The 25,312-nt window shown below is 53.2% G+C and overlaps 1 protein-coding gene across 2 annotated transcripts in view; it reads left to right on the plus strand.

Moving 5' to 3' along the window:
* The window catches only part of TBC1D16 (TBC1 domain family, member 16), an 82,461-nt gene extending 62,360 nt beyond the window's left edge, over positions 1-20,101 (plus strand). The window contains exons 3-11 of one of the 2 annotated variants that reach the window (XM_006869522.1): positions 2,819-2,977; positions 4,195-4,345; positions 5,195-5,359; positions 5,861-6,009; positions 6,419-6,553; positions 7,834-8,020; positions 9,717-9,896; positions 18,952-19,098; positions 19,853-20,101. In XM_006869522.1, the coding sequence (XP_006869584.1) occupies positions 2,819-2,977; positions 4,195-4,345; positions 5,195-5,359; positions 5,861-6,009; positions 6,419-6,553; positions 7,834-8,020; positions 9,717-9,896; positions 18,952-19,098; positions 19,853-20,101 (1,522 nt within the window). The remainder of the gene's footprint in view (positions 1-2,818; positions 2,978-4,194; positions 4,346-5,194; positions 5,360-5,860; positions 6,010-6,418; positions 6,554-7,833; positions 8,021-9,716; positions 9,897-18,951; positions 19,099-19,852) is intronic. The other variant, XM_006869523.1, reaches the window with a different exon arrangement.
* The last annotated feature ends 5,211 nt before the right edge of the window (positions 20,102-25,312 follow it).

The following is a 25,312-nucleotide window of genomic DNA, read 5'->3' on the forward strand; positions in this document are numbered from 1 at the left end:
AACCACCACGCTCCCAGGCCTCCTTCCATCAAGATTATAGGCTGGGAAACTATGGGACAGTTCTCCATCCTATAGGGTTGCTACGAGTGGGAATCAGGCTGGCAAACCCTGTGGAGAAGTTCCTCTCTGTCACATGGGGTCACTAGGAGCGAAGCATCCACTCACCTGCACTCAGAAGCAGCAGCAAGTTTTTCTGTAGGTAGGTTGTTTTGAGAAGGTGCCGGTGACTTCTTCTCTGCCAGCCACCAGTCCTCCCAAGACACAGAGGTGGACAGGACGGTGCAGGACCTGCTGAACATGCGGCGGAGATGGCTAATAGTGGCCGGCTCCCTTCGAGGTCCTCTCTGGCCTGGCCAGCCCTAATCTGCTGAGCACGCTCTTCCCCCACGAGGCTCCTCATTGTTCAATAAGCAGATTATACAGCGTGGCGTGGAACGAAGCGGGACTGTCGCCAGACCTGCCACTCGCCTTGCTTTGCAGACAATGGCTTCCTGTGCCATCCGGTCGGGGTCCATTCCGCCTTTCTGGTCTGTGGTGGCTGTGAGGCTGCGGTCACACCTGCTCCCAGCCTCTGCCCTCTGTACCGGCTCTTCTCACCTGAGTGTTTCCTAGAGGAGCTCCTGGTGGCTTAGTTCCAAAGAAATAAACCAGCCACTGAGGACACTGCAGAGCACTGCTCTCTTCTGACACACAGGGGGCGCCGTGAGCCAGAGTCAGCTCCACGGCAACCCCGGGAAGCCCAGGCGCCCCATGTAAACAGCAAAGTGGCATTACTTCCTTCTTAGACAGATGGGGAAACCGCTACAGCCCGCACAGCAGGCCCGGTATGTTCTAGAAGAAACAGGGATTCTAGAAAGGCTATTTTGTCGTGTAGGAGTTTCTGCATGAGGAGGGACTGAGCTAGAGCCACTCAAAATAGCTTCCTTTCGAGACCAGATGAGGTCGAGATGCCTGGATTCTTCACCTCTGACATGTCATCATTCCGGGCTAACGTAGGAGCCTCCTTGCGCTGGACGCAGGGGGCAGGGTCCAGGATGGAGGCGATATGCTTTTGGTCCCATTCTGTGTTATTAGGTATTCATTAGATGTCACAATTAAGTCTCAAGAGGTGAGACTTAACCTGTGGTGTGGCCGAAGCCACGTAGTAACGCATTTTGTAATTGTGGTTCCAACCAAATCCATGAATTAAAACAGCAGACTGTCTGGGCAGACTGAGAATTTGTTGTGAAATGTCATCGAGTCAGTTCCGACTCATAAGCTCCCTGTATAGGATTTCCGAAGAGTGGCTGGTAAGTTTGAACCACCCACCTTGCGATTCAAACCAACCTTGCGGTCCAGTGCTTATCTCTACAGCGTCACACTTAGAGGCAGTGAAACATGATGGGAAGGGTTGTTGTTGTTAGGTGCCATGGAGTCGGTTCCGACTCATAGCAACCCTGCATAGGGTTTCCCGAGGCTGTAAATCTTTACGGGAGCAGAAAGTCTCATCTTTCTCCAGTGGAACAGCTGGTGGTTTCAAACTGCTGACCTTGTGACTTGCAGCCTGGGTGGGGACCACAAAAGCAGCCGGCTTGGAACCCTGTGACCTGTGTGAACTTGGACCATCTATTAGCCTCTCTGGGCTCTGTTTCCTCTTCTGTTCATTGTCGTTGTTCCAACTCATAGCGACCCTGGATAGGGGTTTCCGAGGAGCGGCTGGTGGGTTCTGTCATGTGTCTGCTCATTCTGTGGGATATCTGTGAGGGTGGTGCACAGTTACAGCACGTGACAAGTGGTCTATGCTAACGGTTCGATCAATGTTCATTATTGTTACTATCAGTAGTGGTAACAACCTAAGACCTTCCCTCACTGAAGCAGAGGCTACCAATCAATTTTTCAAATTTTATTCGTTTTGTTGATGAGTGCATGTGCACCACGGCACGCATCAGTTCAACAGCGTCTCCACGTACAGTGCAGCGGCACTGAAGATGCTCTCAGAGTGTGCAGACACTGCCACCGTCCCTTTCTGAGCTGTCCCCCCACCATGAATACAACTCACTGCCCCTCAGGTTCCTGTCAGAACTTTCAAGTTCCTGTTCTCAGTTTGGTCCCGTAGAGACAGGCCTTAAAAAGAGCACAATGATCAAGGCAGACGTTGCTTACTAGTTAAGCTAGACTACTGTTTGGTTTTAAGAAGACTTTGGGGGATATTTGTGGGTGAAGGTTTAATGATGGTACCGGGGCTATAGTTTTAGGGGTTCATCCACCTTCCCTAGTTCCACTAAACCAAGAATTTTTCAGAAAAATAATGAAGCCCCATGCTGTCTAAAATTACCTGGGAACAGTTACTGTGCTGGGCACATTGTTGTCATTTAACTGCACAAAACCCTGCTCTCATCCTGCTTTATAAAGAGGAAGCAAAGGCCCAGAGAGGCTCAGTCACTGGCCCAGGGTCACACAGCCAGGCTCTGACTCCATCGGGATGACCTCGTCTGCCTCTGCTGGATCATGAAGACACTTCTCCATCGGGTCGATCCTGACCCTAGATAGGGTCTCCGAGACTGCAGATCCTTACAGGAGCAAACAGTCTCATCTTTCTTCCACAGAATGACTGGTGGGTTTGAACCCTTGACCTTGCACTTAACTGCCTATATATAATCCACTGCACCCAGGAAGTGTCTGTGTGGGGCTCTGCATGGCCTCCAGCAGGCTTCTCTATGGGGCTTTCTGGTCCCACCTGTTGGTGTGCGTGTTAGCTCAGCGTATGTGTGGTTTTCCCCCACACTCGCTGCTCTACCCCTGTGGCTGGTATTGACCACCCAATGACCTCTTCTACCAGCTCCCCGTCCAGCGCAGATACCAGCCTGCGTTTTCCCGAGAGCAACGGGCTGCCGCCACCACGCTGGGAAGAACCACCTCGGGGCTGTACACTGGAGCAGACGTGCGGCGTCTTCCGTGTGGACCTGGGCCATATGCGGTCCCTCCGCCTTTTCTTCAGGTGAGGACCACGGGCCACTCAAGGGAAGCTGGCCTGTGGTCAGTTAGCTCTCTGCAGCTGCTGCTCCATCCCTGGGGTGATTGCTGGGCGCTGGTTGGCGTTCCCCATCACCAACACGATTTTACTGAGGGGTTACCTTTACTGATCTGCACGGGATCTCGGACTTGAAGGAAACCAACAGGCAGCTTCAGGGAGGCACAGGGAGGCAGCTTCAGGGAGGCACGGATACCTTGACCCTCTGGCTCAAGACTCCCTTTGTCACAGGGAACCACCCCAGTTTCCTGCCTAACCTTGTGATCCCATGCTCTCCAGAATGAATTGCTAACCAGTCTTGCATGCCCATCCCCATGACTGGCTGTGAATTGGACTGTTTGCAATGCACAGGGTTTTTGAAAGTGGATCACCAATCCTCCCCTACTAGATGGGAGGGGGCTGCACCTGAGGTGCATTGGGTGGGTATCGAACCAGTCTCCCACATGGGGAAAGAGCCACCACTGCCCCCACGTAGCCAGTTGCTGTGAAGTTCCCTATGTGGGTTTCACAGAACTGTGTGCCAAAGGGGCTTTTGATGGGTGATTGTTCAAGGTAGACTGCCAGACCTTTCTTCCAAGGTGCCTCTGGGAGGACTTGAGCTTCTGACCTTTCAGTTAGTGACAGAACTGGTTAACCGCCCACCAGATACGCACTGGGCCGCCATGAGTCAGCAACTGACTCCAGGTGAAGAGCCATATGGAACCCACCCTTTTCGCAGTTCGATTTCTGACTGAGAGCTGCCGTGCTTAGGGGTTCAGGGTTTGGTCCAGACACCACAGAATGTTTAACGAATTCTGGGACGATTCTTCCAGAATGCTGTTGTGTTTGATGGAAGGTGAGTCCACGTGCCCATCCATCTTATCTCCTGGGCTCAACACCAGTCCCAGCCAGTGCCTGGTATCCACCCTGGGTCACCCAGATGGTAGGGAGATCTCTGGGGAGGCCGCCCAGGAGGGACCGGAGCCCTCCCATGTCCCAAGAGGGACCAACCACTTGGCCTCCTTTGCAACAAGGCGAGCAGTACGGCCTTTGCTTTCATGACCTTGTTTCTGCTAGCCTCCTGCCAAATCCAACTCCCTAGGACTTCCCACTCCCCCCTCTGCTGTCCATAGTGCCAGAAATCACCAAGAGACTGTGTGTTCACGGTGCTCTCCTCCCCCAACCCCCGTGTCTATGACCGTCAGTGATGAGGCCTGCACCAGTGGTCAACTCGTGGTGGCCAGCCGGGAGAGCCAGTACAAGGTCTTCCACTTCCACCACGGTGGTCTGGACAAGCTGGCAGACGTGTTCCAGCAGTGGAAATACTGCACCGAGACGCACCTCAGGGACCAGGTAGCACCTTGTGGACTGAGGCCCCTCTTGTCCCCTCCAGTGTTAATGGGGATTGCAATCTGGGTGACGAAGGGCTCCTGGGGGTGACCTGTGATCCTGGGGTGGGGGCAGCATTTGGGATCCCAGAGTCATGGAGGGGCAGAGGGCTGATATAGTTGCTCAGGATTTGAAACCCAGGACCCTTTTCAAAATCGGCCATGAACTTGAGAATCATGTTTTGACAAGGCCTCCTGCCATATTTTGCTCAATCTACATACAAATGTGATAAGAGCTCTTTAATTATCTGTTTAAGATACAGTATGTGCTTATTAGAACTGGGGCTGACTTTAAAATTTCCTTCCTTCCCACCGAGCCCCCCGCTGTTCACCCTTATTACAATAGCATAGCTCCCCCCTTCTTCCCCCCACCCCCAGAACAACCTTTGATTTCTGAATGAAATGTCAGCCACAGTTGCGCCCCGGCGCCCTGACTGCCCCCGCGGAGAGGGCCTGACGGGCTGGCTCCCCGCGCTGAACAGCACACTCTTTGTATGTGGCTGATCACTTGTAATTTATCGCTGGGCCTCCTGGCCGAGGGGAGGCGGACCCCACCAGGCACAACTCCCGCTTGTGCGGCTGGGGGACATAGGGAGGAATGTGGGGGTGGGTAGTCCCAGCCAGGGGAGCCCGGTTTGGAGAAGAAGTTATTTTCATTTTAATTGCTTCAAATTTCACTTGCTGGGGACGTGGCTGCCGGCTTTCAGGCTCCTCTTCCCGGCTTTGGGGAGGGGAGACGGCGGCTTTCAGCGCTGGGAAAGCCGCCGATTTGACACGCTGATCCTTCCCCGGCCACCTTCCTGGTCCGGTCCGGCAGGTTGCTGACGAGAAGACCTGTATGCAGTTCTCCATCCGGCGTCCCAAACTACCCTCGTCTGAGACCCACCCCGAGGAGAGTAAGTACAAGAGATTGGACGTGACGGCCTGGCTGGACCATCTCAATGAACTGGGCCAGGTGGAGGAGGAGTACAAGCTCCGTAAGGTAGGGCTGCCCATCTGGGAGACGGGAGCACAGAGCTCAGGCCCCCACGGGCCACCTCCTCAGGAGGGCCCCGTCCCCCTGTGTGCGGCACTGTGCGAACACCCCCCTCCCCAGTAAGCAATCAAAGCCGCTGGCAGGAAACAAAACGCTAAGCGAGTTTGGGGGACCCGGTGTCAGCCTCCATAGAAGAGCCCTCAGGGAAATACAGCATTTCCAAGACCAGGGATTAGACGGTGACGTGAGAACCTCACGTTAATCTCAACGCCGCCCCAGGGGGGGTTATTGACATTGAAATGAGCCCGGTTTGTAGCACGGATGGGAATGGGGGGCCGACCCTTTCCCCTTCCAAACAAGTGCAAATTGCCACCATCTGAATCAAGGGTTCAGTTGTGAGGAAAACCCACCCAAACCACCATCACCACCCCGATGTTTGCGGCTGGGGTGGGGGTGTCTCTGGCTGCCCTCTTTTACCCCCTCCCCAGCTTGTGCTGCTTCCTGTAGGCCATTTTCTTTGGCGGCATTGATGTTTCAATCCGGGGCGAGGTCTGGCCCTTCCTGCTGCGTTATTACAGCCCCGAGTCCACGTCCGAGGAGCGGGAGGCGCTGCGGGCCCAGAAGCGAAAGGAGTACTCGGATGTCCAGCAGAAACGGTACCTCCAGGCCATCCCCATGGACACCCCCCCCCAACGGAAATGTCATTGCAAAAGTGAATTTGAGGTGCAATTCGGCATGGATAAAATATGTGTCGTGACCCACAGTTTCTTTGAGAATGGTCTCCCAGGATTAGAGTGACAGGGTGAGACTGGAGCTCACCTGTCAGAGTTCTAGAATATTCTTCATCCCACCAAGCGCTGGAGTGGGAGCAGAGGGATGATTTGGGGGCTACTGTGAGCTCTCCGCGTGGGAAGTTAAGGCAGGAGAGCCGCTTGGGTCGATAGCACCCATCTAAGTCAGAGGGCAATGGGGTAAGACCAGCGGCAGCACCCTAGTTCCCATCCAGCTCCTGCCTGGAGTGCATGTGCCAACTCGGTGACACCTGCCCACCGTTCCCACCTGCAGCCTCACTATGACCCCCGAGGCACACCAAGAGTTCTGGCGCAACGTGCAGTTCACTGTAGACAAAGACGTGGTGCGGACGGATCGGGGCAATCAGTTCTTCCGAGGAGAGGGCAACCCTAACGTGGAGAGCATGAGGTAGGCACCACCCACTCCCCAGACCAACAAACACCCAGATGCCCCATCCACCTCCCAATCTGCAAACCTGAGTCCATCCTTCCAGAAGGTGAACACACGCAGGCGCCACCTTCTGCAGGGGTCTTCTTTCCTTTCAGGGTCATGTAACCAACACACACAGGTAGGGACACACTGACTACTTTAAAAAAAAAACAAACGCTGCGTGAGCGATTCCACTCAGAGTGACCCTTTAGGACAAAGTAGAACTAACTGTCCCATGGGGTTTCTGAGGCTGTAATGGGTTAGTGGGTTACAAAGTTGGGTTGCTAACCTCAAGCCAAGCAATTCGTACCCACCAGCTGCTCCACAGGAGAAAGATGAGGCTTTCTACTCCCACAAAGATTTACAGTCTTGGAAACCTACACAGGGTTGCTATGAGTCTGAACTAACCCCACGCACACAGCAATGGTGGCAGCAATCTTTATGAGAGCGCACTGTCTCGCGTGTCCGCAGAGAGCAGCTAGTGAGGCCAGACCACGGACCAGCACCCAATACTAACCCACTATACCACAGGGCCCCCTACTGACTACATAAATGCTTTTTAGTAAACATGTCACACCACAGCATCCTAAGGAACCTCACAAGCCTCCCCCAGGTGCCCACAAAAGGCTTTCCCAGGTCCTCTGGTGATACAGTGCTTTAAGAGTTGGGCTGCTAACCTCAAAGTTGGTAGTTCAAGCCCATTAGCCACTCCTCAGTCTGCTCCCTAGAAGATTTACTGCCTTGGAAACTCTAGAGAACAGTTCTACTCCATCTTTCCGGGTCACTGTGAGGTGAAACAGACTTGACTGTTTTTGGTTTAGTCCCCCGGCTGGGTCCCTGTAAACGAGCCTCCACTTGGAGCTGGAAGCTGGTACCTGTGTCTCTCTGCTGAAAAACAGTTGCACATAATCGCGGCCCTGGGTTACAACCCATAAAGATCCCACCAAGAAAACCTTACAGAGCACAGTTGTACTGGGTAACGGAGGGTCGTCAGCAGCTGGACTGTCTCCGTGGCAATGGGTACCTTTGCAAACAAAGCAAGAGCCATTGATCTAGATCCAAGATGCAGATTCTTTCTGAAGATTCCCCAGACCTTCATGGCACCAGCTTCAGAGTCACCTGCCCTGAACTGAAAGCGCAGAACGGGGTCCCGGGAACCCATGGCTGTAGCTCGGGGCTCTGTCTGCCAACAGGTGTGCCTGGGAGGTCGTCGTGGGTACCCTGCTGACCTCCCTGTGCCCCCTCCCCTTAATTGCCAGGAGGATCTTGCTAAACTACGCCGTGTACAACCCGGCCATCGGCTACTCCCAGGGCATGTCGGACCTGGTGGCACCCATCCTGGCCGAGGTCCTGGATGAGTCAGATACCTTCTGGTGCTTCGTCGGGTTGATGCAGAACACCATCTTCGTTAGCTCTCCTCGGGACGAGGACATGGAGAAACAGCTGGTGAGGCTCCGGACGAGTGTGCGCATGCGCACGGCATGTGTCGGTGGAGGCTGCCACGAGGGGGCGCTCACTCGCCCCCGCCTCTGGCCACAAGGTTGGGCAGCAATGTGTGGCCCCGGGAAAGTCAGGTGGGGCACAGTGCTGGGTACTGGGGACAACCAGGCCTCCCCAGGAAGGATGCTGCTCCTAGGCTGGGAGTGCACGCCCATGGCTGCCTGAAGCCGTACTGTCCGGTGAGGTGGGAACGTGTCCTCGCTGCTGGATGGGAACTGGAGGGCTTTCCCACGGTCCCCCCACCCCTCCAGGAAGGAAGGCACCCCTGCCCTCACAGATTCCAGGGTGTCAGTCCTGCTTAGCTCGACACGAGGCAGCCCTGAGTGAGAGGAAGTCAGCAAAGTGGGGTGCCAGGGCTAGGAGATTTGGAGGACCAGTGTGCGGTGTATGCATGCTCAGGGGACGTGGTCTCGGCCTCTGGCTCCGAGGGGCTTCAGTGGCTCCGACGATACCAGGAAAGGAAGCTGCCAAGCAGCAAACCAGAAAGGGCTCCATTGCAGAGTTGGGGCGTGAGGGATAGGCGAGGGACCAGTGAGGGATGGGGATAGGCGAGGGACCGCAGTGACCACGTGCCTCGGCTGAACCGAGATCTCCAGCTCTCCAATGCCAGGGCAGACTGGAGACCCCAGGAAAACAGCGGGACAGCCAGAGGAAGAGGGCCGTTGGTGACAGCCTAGCTGGGGGGGTGACCCCTTGTGACTCAGGATGGAGAAACTGACCGGTGCTGACGGGGGGTCTCAGGGTCAGGATGGCTCCCATAGTGAATTCCCACAGGGGCTTCTGCAATTGAGTCTCAAGAACAGAAAGTGGGTGTGAGGGTCACTGTAGCCCCAAATTGTCCCCTTGGCCATGAATGGACCTTTGGGAGTCGGCACCATGCTGTGTTATCCTGTGCCTGGAGGATGTGGTGTCAGGCGCCCGTGGTGCTAGTGGAGACCCCACAGGACATGACTCACACTGGGGCCAGAGTGGCTGGAAGGCCTGCTGTGAAGGTCAGCCTCATCCCACGTCACCGGGGCGGCTTTGCATTGAACTTCCCTGCAGGAGAACGGTAGTTTCCTGGGGTTCTGGAAGTCTCCTCCCTGCTTGGAACCCTCTCTCTGCATAAGGGCACTTGGGCTGGGGTCCTGTGGGAACCCTTTACTGGGGTGGGGGATAAAGAACAGGCCCTGTGCACTAACATAAAAAACCTAAGCCCGCTGCTTGTGAGTCCATTCCAACTCAGAAGGCCTGTCTCCTTTACGAAAACTGACTGCCACCAGGTCTTAGTTCCCGTGCCACTCCTGGGTGGGTTTGAACCACCCGCCTTCCAGCTAGCAGCTGAGCACTTAACCATTGCCCACCAGGACGCCTGTAGGACAGTGTACAACTGCCTCAGAGTCTTTCTGAGACTGCAGACCTTAATGGGAGCAGGCTGCCTCGTCTTTCTCCCTGGGAGTGGCTTGTGGGTTTGAACCAGTTAGCAACACAATGCTTAACCCACTGCCCCACCAGGGCTCCCCTAAAATGGTCTTAAATCTGGGATGAGCTGACGCCGATCTGTGTAAGCTGCATTCTGCTGCTGGGTGGGGCAGGCGCAGGGCTGGTGCCAGGCTATGGGTGGGGTTGACGGCCTGTCCTCCCCGCCCTTCCCCCTCCCCAGCTCTACCTGCGGGAGCTGCTACGGCTGACGCACCTGCGCTTCTACCAACATCTGGTCTCACTGGGCGAGGACGGTCTGCAGATGCTCTTCTGCCACCGCTGGCTGCTGCTCTGCTTCAAGCGAGAGTTCCCCGAGGCAGAGGCCCTGCGCATCTGGGAAGCCTGCTGGGCCCACTACCAGGTGAGCTGGGTGGTCACTGCATCCCCGAGTCCTCCTAGGGTCCACTCAGTACGATGGCTGCTTGCTGGTCTCACAGGGGTTGCGACTGTCCCATGCTCTACCTGGGGTCCCCTCTGCACTCTGGTCTCATAGGGACTTGTGACTTCATCCCCATAACCTCCCTGGGGTTCCCTCCTGTACTTCCCTGCCCATCAGACCTGGGTCCACTCTATACGGTGGCGGCTCGCTGGTCTCACTGGGGTTTGTGACTTTGCCCCTGGGGTCCCCTCCTGCACCACCAGCCCTGCATCTATCCCCCAGATCTTCCTGTGGAGGAGCCGCTGGGTAGATTTGAACCATCAACATTTTGGGTTAGCGGCCTAGCACTTACCCGTTGTGCCAGTCAAGGCAGCATATCTGTGCTAATAAAGGAAGTCACAGTGGGGACAGTCCCCATGGACTGCTTTGCATTGGCATGGGTTTGACCCTCCTCCAGTTTGGTACTATCGTGATTTGGCATTTAAGCTACAAGTGAACTCAAAGTGCCCGCGCTCTGCACGTCCCAGGGCCCACGTTATGTGCAGGCTACCCATCGGCAGAGCTCTGTGGCTGCCATCTTGTTGGGTGCCCACAAATCCAGTTAATGTGGTCTGGATTCAGCCATGTTGGGCCCCACCCTAACACAGTGACTGGGCAGGAAATCCCTGAGTCACTGCCTGTACATCCCAACCGACCTGGGCTGGAAGTGAGGCCTGGGGGGGGAGGTGTCATCTCCAGGTTATGTTTTTAACATTTAAAGGGACTCAGAGTGAGAAAAGGCCCCACTTGAGCCTCTGACTGTTTATCAGTTTGCAGATGGAGGAAGTTTCTGGGAACAATGTGCTCACTAAACAAAAGGTTAGAAGAAGAAAGGTCTGGCAACCTTCTGAAAAATGAGCCGTTGGAAACTCTGCAGTTCTCCTTTGACACGCGTGGGGTCACCATGTCGATGGCCCTGGGCCTTACCCTAGGTACCGAGAGCAGTGCTGTGCCCACCCCACCTGTCAGGGGTGTGCCCACCCTTCCCTCTCCTATTCTGACTCCTCCCAGTCTTTACTACCCTGGGCGGAGCTTCAGTAGCCACAGAGCATCATTCTGAGCCCAAACAAGACCATGCCGGATGATTTGGGAGGAAGGGCTTGGGCGGTCCAGGGCTGGGCAGCCTGAGGGGTGGTGTAGACTTGTGGGTCCCGCCCAGATGAGGGGGTCAGGAGTGGCGTTCCTTCTGCCGACACTGGAACTGGTATGAGAACACAGTTCCGGCTGCTCTGGGTGGTGAACATCCGAGACTAAACACGGACTTCCTCTGGCCCCGGAGCCAGTGTGCATCAAAGGCAGTGTGTCCTTGAGGCGTCCGGCAGGAGAACACAGGGTGGACCACAGGCAGGGACAGGCGCTCCTTCCTGCTGCCCCACCGGTGCTGCTGGGACAGACTGGGGAGGCAGAGACTTGGAGGAGGGTGAGAGACGAGAGAGGGGCTGCAGGGAGGGCCCTGTGGGAACAGCCCTTACCCTTGACTCTGGGCTCTTCTCCCTGCGTTCTTCACCACGAAGTCAAACTCAACCCACTGCCCTTCAGTGGGTTCTGACTCAGACACCCTGATGGAGACAGTTTCCCTATAGCTCCTGAGAGCTTCAGAGACTAAATCTTTGTGGGAGTAGACGGCCTCATCTTTCTCCCTCCAAGCCACTGGTGGGTTCAAACCGCTGGATTTTTGGTTAGCAGCCTCACACCTTGCCCACTGCTCCCCCAGGGCTTCTCTCTAGCCACTAGGGTGTCAGGTTTTTGTGGCAGATGTGTCTCAAAGACGAAGCCCAGTTGTCTGATCCCATACTAACTAGTCTGGATGCCCCTATGCAGGCGTTTTGTGGTCAGGAGCTACCATCAGCCGGCCTTAAGTGAAGCAGAGGGTAGGTGGGCACACAGGTGAAGGCTTTTGAGATCAAACACTGGGGTTTCCCAAGGGAGAAGGATTCTGTCTCAGTCTGCATAATAGAGATCCTGCCACCTGCCCTGCAAACTTCAGACATGAGACTGTAACATCAACTCTCACCCAGATTGCCAGCCAATCAGCCTGCCCACACATTCAAAGGTCCAGCCTCACAATCATATGAACCAGCTCCTGAAAATAAGGCTCTCTCGTTTACACGGGGGCAGAGTTTGGCTGAGTGGTAGAATTCTCACCTTTGGGTGAATCTCTTGGTGGAATTGGCAGGGTGTATCACCCAGCGTGGTAACCCAGGGTGTCACACCCTCTACCCCACCCACACACCCACACCATGGACCCCCTCTCTTGGCAGACCATACGGAAGCTTCAGGCCTGCTTTTTGTATCGATGATAGTCAGAAACTGTAATTCCCATATATCATTGAATATAATGACTATACTTCGTGTGGGTCCAGAATGGCTGGTGGGTTTGAACTGCCGACCTTGAAGTGAATCCTCCTGTGCTTATCCTACTTAAGTGCCATCGAGTCTGTTCGGACTTATAGCAACCCTTAGCATAAACAACCATCAAAATTTAAATCACATCTTGAAATTCCAATATCATACAAACAACATAAATGTATTTGCATGTACACATTTCACCTAGTTCAAGTGAAGTTCGGTGAGAGAACAATAGAAAAGTAAAAGCGTTTAAGAGTGACATGAAAAATGATGTTCATTTTAACGAGATAACATTCATGGATTCAGTTTGCATAATCAATACTGGCCAAGTAATGCAGACACTGGAGACAAGGCATATGGAAATAAGTTTATCAATGAACTAATACTATGAAAATCAACAGGAACAAATTCACAAACGTTCGGCACTTTGCTGAATGTCTCCACTAAATCGGGGCTCTCCTGGCCTCTAAAGCTGCGAGTGTGTGGATCGCTTTATCAAGGCAATGAATGCCTTTTGCCAACTCACTTTCAACGGATAATGTAGCAAGATAGCAGGCCGTGGCCGCCCTGTGGAAGATCACAAATAGCTCTTGAGTTACGGCTTTGAAATGTGTCTCTCACCTGGAGCCAGACACACAGATGGTCACAAGGAAATCTAGGATTGAGTGAAAGGTTGGGGAGGAAGTGTTCGAAGCCCCATTCGGCCGTAAGTGTCAGAACCTGTAATGATGCCAGCCTTTGGTTTCTTCCAGCTCAGTGTCTCTGCTTCCAGGTGCCTTCTCAGCCTTGGTCTTTCTACTGGAAACTCACCGACAGAGCTTCATCCTGGAGAGTAGTTACTTTGGGACAATGTTGTTTACTGTCGCCAAGTTGTTTCCAACTCATAGTGGGAACAGAAAGCCTCATCTTTCTCCTCCAAAGTGGCTGATGAGCCTGAACCTCTGGCTTTGTGGTTCGTATCCCAGTGCTTATCCCACAGAGTGGGATGCTTTTAACTCTTCCTTGGTGGCAGACAGGCGACTCTTCACTTCAACAGTCCTTAATCTGATCTGCCTGGAGCTCAGAATGAAGTGGTCCACACACTCGAGCCTCCCCACCTTAGTTTCTTCTTGCAGAGTAAGCCCAGCAGGACTAGTATTGCCTGCTCCCATCCCCTGCCATCCTCGTCTTGAACCTGGTTTTCCTCTCTGCCATAGTTCCATAGTCAGCTGGTGTTACAAGCACTTGTCCAATTACATGCTCCACTAGGTGACCGCTCCTCTGCAGAAGAAAAAGCTTTGGTGCCTCCAGCTTTGTCACAACCTGGTTTGAGAGTTAAATTCCTAGTCTGGAGGTTCTGGCATTGAAGCTGAGCTTCCTACAGCTTGTGCGTCGCTCTTGAAGTACAGGTAGTGCTGGAAAGCCAAGTCTCAGACGGCACGCAACAGACCGTGTGCTGCTTCTCTGAAGCCTTCACGTGGCTCACAAAGCGCGCCCATCATTGCCACGAATTGATCAGACTTTAACTGGCGACAGTCTTTTCACTGACGCACCAGTGTGGAAAATGACCACATCCCATCGGTGGGTGGAAGCAGCAAAGGACAGAACCATTGTCTCAGAGTTCCAAAAAAGCTGTCACACGTCATGCAATTCAGCCAGAGAACGCCGAACGCACAAGTGAAGCAAATGGTCCACACATCTCTTTCTTGTTGTTTCCCTTAAAAATGACTCGTATATCTTCATGAATTACAGCCACGGCTGCAGCATGGCTGTCCAATACCGTCTGTCCAGTCCACCCCATTCCAGTGTTTTAAGAAGGTCAGAATGCGGAGCAGCTTTTGTCCCCTTTAAAGGGAAAAATCCCAGGGACACCTTTTTCTCTTCACCTTTCCTATTGCTGACATTTCCATATCCGATCACGTCGGACATCTGGCCAGTGTGTGATATAACATGTGTGTGGCATACATGAACCCAGAGAACTTTGCAGACGTTACACCCATGACAAGCTCCTCTTGCACACGATTTCCCAGGGCACTTACACACTCGTTTTGAGCTTGGTGTGGTAGATTAGAGACTGATACTGCACGGTGCTCGGTCAGCACTGGCTCCGAAAGCATCTCAGCCAACTCCAGGCAGTTTCGTTTATTCAGAGAAGCTCCGTCTTCCTTGTGGCCGTGAAACCACAGATTGTACTTGGCATCAAGCAGTCTGTGTAAGATGTCCCTCCACTCATTCGTCACAGCAGAGCTACTGGCTTCCCTTGTCTTGGGGCATGTCTTAAGGTGATGGACTTGGGGGCTCAGTTTCCACCACTTCTGAACCCCTGCCACACCTTTGGATGTTGTATCTGTCGCGCAAACCGATGGCAGCAAAGGCAATTTATTCTCACTGAGGTGTGAGTAAGCCGTCCAGGGCTGAAAATTTTTCTGACAATTTGGCATCCCCTTGTAAGACCACACTTACTGAAAGCTGGTGCTCCTTGACTTTCTTTTTTTTAATTTTTTATTGTGAATTGAGTAAAAGTTTGCAGAGCAGATCATCAGTTTTACATTCTACAAATCATATACTTTGTTTCATTACGATGATTATTACCCCTTCCACGTACCATCAGTTAACAGTATTTCTCTCTATTTATTTTGGCTGGGTTTTTTTAAAACATTCAGGCATATATAATAATTTACACCACCAAAGGGCACATTCTGCAAGTCTGCCTCCTGACCTCCAGCACACAGCCTTTCTCTTTCCATGAGTTTAGAGTTCTCGGCTGCTCTCTCTCTCCATTTCATCATCTCTGACTCCATCTCTGGTGTCGCTGCTTCTCTGGATAGGGTCCTGCATTCCGCTTGTGCTCTTCTCCTTTGATGATCCTAGGGTCCTCGGTTCCTGGACTATAAGATTAACTACTCTCCCGTTTTTGTTATAAAACTTCTACCTTTACTGTTGTGACAATCACATTTGCTCATTGACTTTTGCGTCTTGCTTTGCTGCAGCACCCAAAGACCCGTCTTTGTGCTTTTGTTGATTTCAACCTGAAAGTGACCTGGGATGGGTATTTCTCAGAAAGGAGAAAAAAAAAAATCACACAAAACTTGCAAGTCTTCCTCAGTAACGTCCCTCATCAATTCTATATAGCCTCATGGCTACCGTTCCTTCCAGCACTCTCTTCTGCTTCAAATTCCACCAGCTCCACCCCCTGTTCCTCTGCAGAATCACGATGGCTTCAGGGTATCAGCTTTATCAGCTGGAAACGGACCAACATCCAGTCTTTTGACTCCAGCTCGGTTTTCAGTGGTTTAATTCTGGCCTCTTGGATTGACATCATAAACTAGCCCTGCACAATCCATTTTTTAAAAAAAAGATAAATTAGCAGTAATTTGTTTAAAAAAACAAAACAAGAAAATGTACAATATAGACCTTTTGGATGTGTTGGGTTCTATCAAGCATAAATGTTAGCTACTATTTTTTACACCATAATTCAGACCTGAATGCTGAAAATGTCATTGAAATCAGATGGATCTATTTGCCAGGCAGTGAGGCTTTTAAAGAAAAAAACATTTAAAAGCCTAAAACACTTTTTATAAACTGAATTTAAGATTGAAGTTTTATTTTTAAACATATATCACGAGACAGCCTTGCCCCTACTTCATGTTTTAAAAGGCCAGCTTCTCTATTTAGTTGTCAGTTATATAATTAATAATTGATCATATTTGTAAGTTTATTGTCAGTTTTGATCATAGAATGATACGTGATAGAGTTGTAAATTGCTTGTGTGTGCTATTTCTTAGATTTATGTGAACACCAAGCAAAATTGAAGAGGTCCTGCTAGGTAGAGCAGTGGGTTACAGGTTAGCAGTTCGAGTACACCAGGTGATCTGAGGGAGAAAGATAAGGCTTTTGCTCCCATAAAGATTTACAGCCTCGGGAACCCTATACCAGGTCGTTATGAATCAGAACCGGCTCCACGGCACATATCCACCACCAAACAAAATTGTTCCGTAAAATCGACATTGAATTCTATAATGTTTTTAGTCCTGGTGCAAAAGCCTTTTTTGTTGTTTTTTTCTTTTTTCCTTAATGCCTACTTCACTCTCAAGAAAGTATTGGTAACAGGGTCCACAAATACTAATTACCACAATACTGTAGTGAAACATCAGAGAATTTGACAAAGTCACCAACTGTGAAGAACCCGGCTGCCAGGAAAACAGCAGAGGCTTGTAGCGTGCGCAGGTGAAAACTTGTGTTTGGGTACCAAGGACAGCTCTGGCCTGAACGCACCAGAAGCCTCAAAAGGTCAATAAGTGTACAGAGGTAGCCAGGTAGGGGTGTTATCCATGTTGTTGTCATTAAGTGTTATCCAGTCGATTCTGACCCATAGCGACCCTGTATAGGGTTTCCGAGGAGCAGCTGGTGAGCTTGAGCCACCGATATTGCAGTTCAAATGGCTTTGCAGTCTGGTGCATTAACCCACAGCACCACACTCCATGTAGCTGGGCTTAACGATAAGTGTTTCTATCACTATAAATAAATACATAGCTTTTTATTAAAAACTACCCAGTGGAGCTCTGCACAACAATTTTATAGGCGGTCATTGTGGCGTTGACTCTCTGGCAGTGTGAGTATGGCCTCCCCCTTGCCATGCGTCCCTAATGACCCACCGAACTCCTGGACCTTAGATGCAGCCACTACCCACCTGTCAGTGGACGGTTGTGTGTTGGGTAATGCTGAACGGATTTCAGCAGATCTTTCAGACTGAGAGAGACTAGGAAGAAAGGCCTGGTGTTCAGCTCCTGAAGATCGGCTAGTGAGAACCCTGTGGGTCACAAGAGTCGGATCCCTTTTGTGCACAGGGTCACCACGAGTTGGGACTGACTCGCCAGCAGCTGACAGCACGCATGGACCACTTGCTCCCAAGTCTGGAGAACGCTGGTTGGTGTAGTTGCAGACTGTTTTCAATGGGGTGGTTCACCCTGGGGGAGGAGGACAGGAGGGTAACTGCTGCCAGAAGGTTCTCACCGTGCGTGTTCTGACTCAGCCTTCCGTACTCTCTCTCTCAACACCTTCATGAATAAATAAGACATTGAAGGTAACCTAGGTCAGTCTTCAGGAAAGAAAGGTGTTTCTTTGCCCCTGAATCATGTGGCGACCCAAAGAGGCATGGCAGGCAGAGGGTGGCCAGCATGCATGTCTTTGGGTACAGGTTCCAGCATTGGACCTGGTACTTGTGAACATGGCCTTGTTTGGAAATAGGATCCTTTTATTTTTAGCTTTTTATTGTGAATTGAGTTCACAGAACACATCATGAGTTACACAGTTGGTGTGTCATTCCAATGATTGCAGGCAACTCCGTGGACCATCAGTTAGCAGCATTTGTTCACTTTGTTTTGTCCCATCCACCCTGTAACCATCATGTTGTTGATAGATGCCATCCAGTCTGTTCTGATTCACAGCGACCCATCCTCACTGTCACAGCTACGCTTGAGCCCATTGCTGCTGCCATTGTACCAGTCCATCTCAATGGGGGTCTCACTCTTTCCTCCCACCCTAGAATGTTTCATTTAACAAGAAAATCTTTTATTAACTTTTTAAAGCAGTGGTCGCATGCAATAGATAGCGTCTTTGCAGATGTTGCCAGTTAGCAACCTTCGTAAGGTAGGTCTTAATTACATCTGAGTTGTATCCTTATAAGAGAGACACAGATGCAGAGGAAGGACAAGACAAGGAATGCCAGGGTCACAGAAGAGACAACGAGACGACCAAGGCTGTGAGGAGAACACAACCCTACTAATGCCCTGATTTCAGATTTTGGACCCCCCAGTACTGTGAGGAACTACATTCTGCTGTTTAAAGCCATCAACTCTAAGGAGCTCTGGTAGCGTCGTGGTTACAATCGGGCTGCGAACCTCAAGGTCAACAGTTCGAAACTACCAGCTGTTCCGTGGGAGAAAGATGAGACTTTCTGCTCCTATAAAGATTTACAGCCTCGGAAACCCTGTGCAGGGTTGCTATGAGTCGGAACTGACTCCATAGTACATAACCACCACCACCTCTCTGGTGCTGGAGTCCTGGTGTGGCACTGTGGGTTAATGCACCAGATTGCAAAGCAGTTTGAACTGTAAGGTCTGTGGTTCAAGCTCACCAGCTGCTCCTTGGAAACCCTATACAGGGTCGCTATGGGTCGGAACTGACTTGAAGGCACTTTAACAACACCTCTGGTTCTGGTGGAGCTGCAGGATAAGCACCGGACTGCTAACCACAAGGTTGGTAGTTGAAACCCACCAGCTGCTCCTTGGAAACCCTATACAGGGTCAATATGAGTCTGAACTGAGTAGACTGCTATTAACAACAGCTCTGGGTCATAAGGAACCCTGGTGACATCACATGTTGGGCTGCTAACCACAATGTCAGCAGTTCAAATCCACCAGAGAAAGATGAGGCTTTCTGCTTTTGTTAAGGTTTACAGCCTTGGAAACCCCATACAGGGTCACTATGAGTCAGATGCGCCAGACACTCTATGGCCCCCTTTGCAGAGGGGAAGACTGAAAGAGGTCACGTGATGTGCTGGGGGCCCCATGACCTGAACTCGCTGGCTCTGAGCCCAGGCTGCCTCTACACAAAGCCTGGGAGCCTGGGATGGGGCTGGTGACCTCATCGAAGCCCCCTTTCTCCCCAGACGGACTACTTCCACCTTTTCATCTGCGTGGCCATTGTGGTCATCTACGGGGATGATGTCATCGAACAGCAGTTGGCCACTGACCAGATGCTACTACACTTCGGAAACCTGGCCATGCACATGAACGGGGAGCTGGTCCTCAGGAAGGTGAGCTCCTGCCCGCCCCCCCTCCCCAACCCCCGTGTCCTTATGCAGGCTGGGGGGGTGGCGTGCACATGAATGGGGAGCTGGTCCTCAGGAAGGTGAGCTCCTGCCCCACCCCCCCACCATGTCCTAATGCAGGCTGGGACTAGGGGCAGGGAATGTGCATGTGAACGGGCAGCTGGCCCCCACTCCATGGGTCAGCCTCTGTCCACAGGTAACCTTGGCCTGACCATCCTGGTGGCAGCAGGCCTGCAGGGCACCCACACTGGGTGAACAGCTTACCTAAAGGCCGGGAAGATGGGCTGGCATCTAAGGGTCTGCTGGACAAGCAGGGGGGCACTAGCTTTGGCTGCCATTTCCCAGACCCCTAAAGTTTTCTGTCGATTCCTCCAAAAAAGGCGAGGAGGGGTCTTCAGGGGTAGGCGGTCCAAGGGTAGGATGAGGACCTGGTTAGCATCGTACAGACCAAGACAGACAGATGGAGGGCTGAGCATGCAGCCACAATGGGGCAGTGTGATGGCATGTCCTGGCACAGAGGGGATGGGGGGGTGGCGTCCAAAGTGAGGAATGGGCCTGAACCGTGATGAGCTGTCCTGCTCACCTCCCAGTGAAGGCCCCCTAGGAAGCCTGGTCTGTCTCCAGCCCCACGCATGCTCCGGACTCTCCCGGTAGGCCCTGGGTATGTGGTGAGCCAGAGCCGGCTATGTGTGCTTGTCACTGCACTGTCCTGCCCCTCACCCCGATCCTCTCTCTGCAGGCCAGGAGTTTGCTGTACCAGTTCCGCCTCCTGCCCCGGATCCCCTGCAGCCTACATGAACTATGCAAGCTGTGTGGGTCAGGCATGTGGGACAGTGGCTACATCCCCGCCGTGGAGTGCTCCGGTCACCACCCGGGCTCTGACAGCTGCCCCTATGGGGGCACCGTGGAGACGCCTTCGCCCAAGCTTCCCCGAGAGGGCAAGAAGGCCCCGAAGGCACCTCGTGAAGGCTTCGTCTTCCGCAGATAGACTGGGCCCCCCCGCCCCGCGCTGGACGAGGGTTGAGGGGACTCCAGTGGAGGTCCCGGCATGTGGGAGGGGTGGGGGTAGGTGTGGAGGGGATGGGGAAGGTGGGAACGTAAGAAAAATACATTTGGGGCACACGAAGGAAACCCTTTTGTCTAACTGCAAAATCGAGTCTGAAAGTGACAAAAATTCCGAAAACGCTGGAGTTGAACACCCAGCCGGGCTCATGGCTCAGAAGCAGGAGGCCCAGGCCCTTCATAGATGTCAGCGTGTCCCAAGTCCCCAACATCTTGTCGATTCATGGTCCAGGGGGTAGGGAATGCAGACCTGAAGAAGATGGTCTAGTTCACCCACCAGCACCTGAAGATGTAGGACAGAGACATCCTCTCTGGGGAGGCAAAGTACCTCCCATTCCTGTGAGCTGATGGGACGATGTGTGCTGGAAACAGAAGCTCTGCCTGGGAGATATCAGCAGAGCGGGATGTGAGGCTGGTGGGGCCTGGTATGGGAGGAGCTCGGGCCACGATGGTTGGAGAATGTGGGCTGGGTTTTCTACATGAGGTTCCTCAGTGTGGTTTGGGTCAACTCTTCAAATACAACTAACCAAGGCCTGAACAAGTTGATGAGTGTTTATGTGCATATGGGTGGTATGCATATGTGTGCATGCAGGAGCCTATGAAGAGAAGACAGATTGTCCAGGAGACATGCTAGTGTATTAGCTAGCCTACCAAGACAAAGGCACCTGAGCCGAGCCTGGGAGACTTAACACAAGGATCTTCCATGCTCAGCCTCCCAGGTGATCAGATGCAAAAGTGGCCACATAAAGAGCCAGCACTCAGGACACCTTTGCTTACTGTGTGGGAAGAGTGTTCCCAACGCCCCCCTCCCCTTCAGACGATTGTCAGTTGCTACTGTGATGTAGAGATGGTGGGATGTGTGAGGAGACCTCCTGACTTAGGTCCTCTGTGAGGAAGGACCCTTTCCCCACACACTCGGGGATGTCCTGAGAGTGTTCATGGGGAAACATCCCACACATGAGTCACTTCCTGCTCTTTGCACTGAAAGGTGGGTTCCCAATCCCTTTCTCCCAGCTTTTCTTTCTTTCATGAGCCCAGGCCATCCAGCTGGCCCTCTGAGACCAGCAAGCGTCAGTTCCCAAGTTCCTCTGGGGAGATCACCCTTCAAAGCCCAGGTCTTGTGGACCATTATGGTCCAGAAGTGGGGGGTCCAGGCTGGGTGGGGGTGGACTTCTCATCCTATTCCCTTCCAGGAGACAGGATGTCTTTCCCTCGGGGCCTGAGCAGGGGCGATTTCCTCCCTCGGGTGAACCAGGCATACCCCTGTGAGCATTTACCCACAGTGCTACTGTGTAACAAGTAGCCCCGAAGCTCAGTGGCCTAAAGCAGTATGCACCTACTTAACACACAAGTCTGTGCGTCAAATTCAGGCTGATAGGTTCTTTGGGTCGTGTTCCACTTGCTCAAAGGTCCGGGTCAACTGGCTGTCAACTAGCTGCTCGAGTCCCCAGGGGGATGGACGGTTGGCTGTGGTGAGGGGCTGCCTATATACCCCTCAACCCTTCACCTCCAGCGAAGGCAAAGTTGCCAAACAAACACCACACCTGCCACCACCCCTTGAGCAGATTCAGCAGTGAGGGGTGGAGAAACAGACCCGGGAATCTGCTCCCCAGGGGTGGGGAGACAGCCGCTGCCCCAGTAATCTTCCCAGCCAGCAAGAGGCATTAGGAGAATCCTTACGACACCCAGTGCCCCCACCATGGGCACACACACATATGGGCTGATAGTCCTGTGCTTCCCTCCACTGTGCCGCTGATTGATCTCGTATTTTAAAGTGACCCTTTGTGCGATGGACCAGCGTGCATGTGTGCGGACTTAGAAGTATGGCACTGTGTATGTGGTGCAGGCTTTCTGGGAGGGCAGTGTCCATGTATGGGCAGAGGGGACATGTGGGGCTCACTGGCCAGGAGAGGGGCTCTGACGGCACCCGTCCCTCCCAGGAAGGGGGTGGGGGACTTAAACTGGGGTGCTGGTGGGGTGGGAGTGGGGGTTCTGCCCAGTGATGGAGCATGGAGAAAAAGAGAGTCCAAGCTGGACAAGGGAAATGGATATCCACACAGAAGGGAGCGCGTGCTGTTTCAGGGGGCTTTGACTGCAGTCCTCCAACTTGTGGGAACTGGAACCCAGTGGGGAGGGGCCCTCTGGCTACCTTTGCCAAGTCCAGAAGGTCCAGCTGCACTGGTAGTGTGGGTCTTAGGTGTGGTCAGCAGACGTTGTCCAGCTGGTCTTGTTCAGCCAAGGTGCCAGGAGGATGAAGACTGTAACCCCAAAGAGGGAGGGACTTTGGGTTCTGGAAACTTCTTGCAGCCCCATCAGGGCAGGCGGGACAGCTGGACAGAGGCAGGTCCTGGAACAAGCCTTAGCCTGGGACCAATGGCGTTTCCTTGATGTGGAGTTCAGGTAAAGATCACCCAGCTCTGACCTCTGACAGGTGGCCCCTGGGGATGGTGGACACAGGGAAATGCAGGTAAGGTGACATCAACATCTACCTTGATAGCCCCCTAACAGCCTCAAGGTCAGCAGTTCAGAACTACCAGCTGTTCTGCGGGAGTAAGATGAGGCTTTCTACTCCTGTAAAGATTTACAGCCTCGGAAACCCTGTGCATGGTCGCTATGAGTTGGAACCGACTCCATGGCACATAACAACCACCACCACCAATGACCTGGGGTGTTGCCTGTTGGTGGGGGACCCCCAGCTCAGAGCTTGTCCACCTGCTTTTCTGGCAGAAGAACAGGGGTGTGGGAGGACCAGCCCCCAGGAAAGGAAGGCCTTGCCTCATTTCCAACCTCTCCTGCCTGCAGGGAGACTTACGGTGTCGGGGTGCCCAGGGCTCCCCAGGCAACAATACCCATCAACCACCAGCCCAGCGGAGTCCCTGGAACCAGCTGCCCTGCCAGGGAGGGGCCTCAGATGCAGGGCTGCGGCTAGACTGGTGCTGGGAACTGGGTTACACTGGGGTTTACCGGCAAGCAGTAAGGGATCCCTAACTCCAAAATAACAAAGCAAGTGTCTCCCAAGTCCGTGAGGTCCCCTAGAGGTCAGGAGAAGCAGTGCGGGATGGGGTCTCTTGCCTAGAACTCAGGTTCTGGTCCCGTCTCCTGTTCTGCCCAGTGAGGTTCCACCCAGTTGTTCAGTCTGGGTTCCCACCTATAAATAGTAGAACGCTGTGGAGAGCGTTTACCTGCCATGACAACTGTCCCAGGATGGTCCCTACATGCAGGGAAGAGACCCTGAGAGGCAGTGTCCACTCCTGCAGGAAATGCAGTCGGGCACCATCTAGAGCTGAGCATCCAGAATGCAGAGACCAGGAGAGGGCCTTAGGTGACCAGGAGAGGGGTCAGTGCACAGAGTGGCATGGGGGGCCCTGGGTGACCAGGACTGGCCGGTGCACAGAGTGGCATGGGGGGCCCTGGGTGACCAGGACTGGCCGGTGCACAGAGTGGTATGGGGGGCCCTGGGTGACCAGGACAGGGGCTGGTGCACAGAGCGGCATGGGGGGCCCTGGGTGACCAGGAGAGGGGTCGGTGCACAGTGCGGCATGGGAGGCTCTGGGTGTGGATTTCCAGGTGGAAGACCATATAGACATTTAGAGAGGGCTAGTTCCATAAGCACTATGCATAGTGGTTACGAATCGGGCTGCGAACCACACGGTCAGCAGTTCGAAACTACCAGCTGTTCCGCTGGAGAAAGATGAGGCTTTCTGCTCCCATAAAGATTTACAGCCTCGGAAACCCTGTACAGGGTTGCTATGAGTCGGAACCGACTCCACGGCACATAACAACAACAACAGTTCTATAATATGGTCTCTGTAGCACCTTTGGGTGAGGGGGGTGGTTTTGTGGAAGAGGCACTCTAATACCACTTCCACCAGGACAGAGATGACTGATGACTGACCAGTGAACTGACCTCCCTGCTGTACTAGTGGTTTTGTTTGTTTCAACGTCCTGTTCTATGTATTTGTTTTAAACATGTGTCCTGCCTCCAGCCAGTGATTTATTTCTTTATTTTTTAGATACAGCCACCTGCACGTCGCTCTGCCTCAGTCCCTGGACTGGTCACCCTGTACACACTGAGTCACGGCCCCCACACTTCTCCCCACTGCAAAGTGAATAAACTGGATTTGACAACACTTGTCCATTCTTCTACCCTTCATAGGAGGCTAGTGGCTGTCATGTGTAAGACAGCCGACTCCAGTTCTGGCCAGGGGTCTGAGTGTGATCACTTGCCTGGCCTAGGGTCCATCATATACAGGGGCATGGAGAAAAAGGCGGCAGAGGAGTCCACGGGGTAGCCAGGTGCCGGGTCTTGGTTGCGGTCTGCCCCGCGATGGGGAGGCTAATGGGGGTGAATGAGATGTGCCTCACACGAGGGTGGGGGTGTGAACCCCCGAACTAGTGGAGCTGAGCTCCCAGAGCCTGGATCACTCACGGGACTCCATGGAGCCCTGGCTGCCTGCTCCACAGTCAGGAAAAGCTGAGGCTTGCATTTGTGGCTTGATGCAGAGCCAGACAGGGTGACTTTGACTTTGGGGTGGGGGAGGGGTTAAGGCGTCAGAGTCATGGTCATGAGCCGGGCACCATGGAGGAAGCTTGCTCAGACTCAAGTCCCTCGGGTTACTCCTGATTCTTGTGGACCAGGAGCCATGGATGCGGGCAGTGGGGGCTCAGGAAGCAGGAGAGGGAGAGGGACCACAGAGCTCCCCTTGAACACCCACCCCACTGTGGATCTCCTGTCTGAGGGTCTGTCTCACCCTCTGCTACCCTGACCTCAGTTAAGTGTCTGAGAGCCCCTTCACCCCCTCTCTGCATGCCCAAGGCCAGGTGAGCAGATGCCTCAGGCTAGGTTCAGGAGGGCCCCGGGTGTCATTCAGGAAAGATGCCAGAGTAAAGACCACCCATCTGTCATGTGTGTGGAGGTGGGGGGTGCAGGGGGCATGCAGGTGGGGAGAGTATTGTCCCTTCCCACCTGGGAGTCAAACCCAGTCAGGAATGAGGCTCAGCCTGGTGATGGCACATGGAGGCAGGGGCCATCAGCCCAACATCACATCCTTCCAAGGCCTGGCAGGGACAGGGAGCAGCTTGTGCTCAGACATGCAGGGCAGTGCCAGGGCCCATGGGAATCCCATCTCTGTGAGAA

The sequence above is a fragment of the Chrysochloris asiatica genome, unplaced genomic scaffold (genome assembly GCF_000296735.1).
Source record: "Chrysochloris asiatica unplaced genomic scaffold, ChrAsi1.0 scaffold00132, whole genome shotgun sequence".
In the NCBI taxonomy this organism is placed as follows: domain Eukaryota; kingdom Metazoa; phylum Chordata; class Mammalia; order Afrosoricida; family Chrysochloridae; genus Chrysochloris; species Chrysochloris asiatica.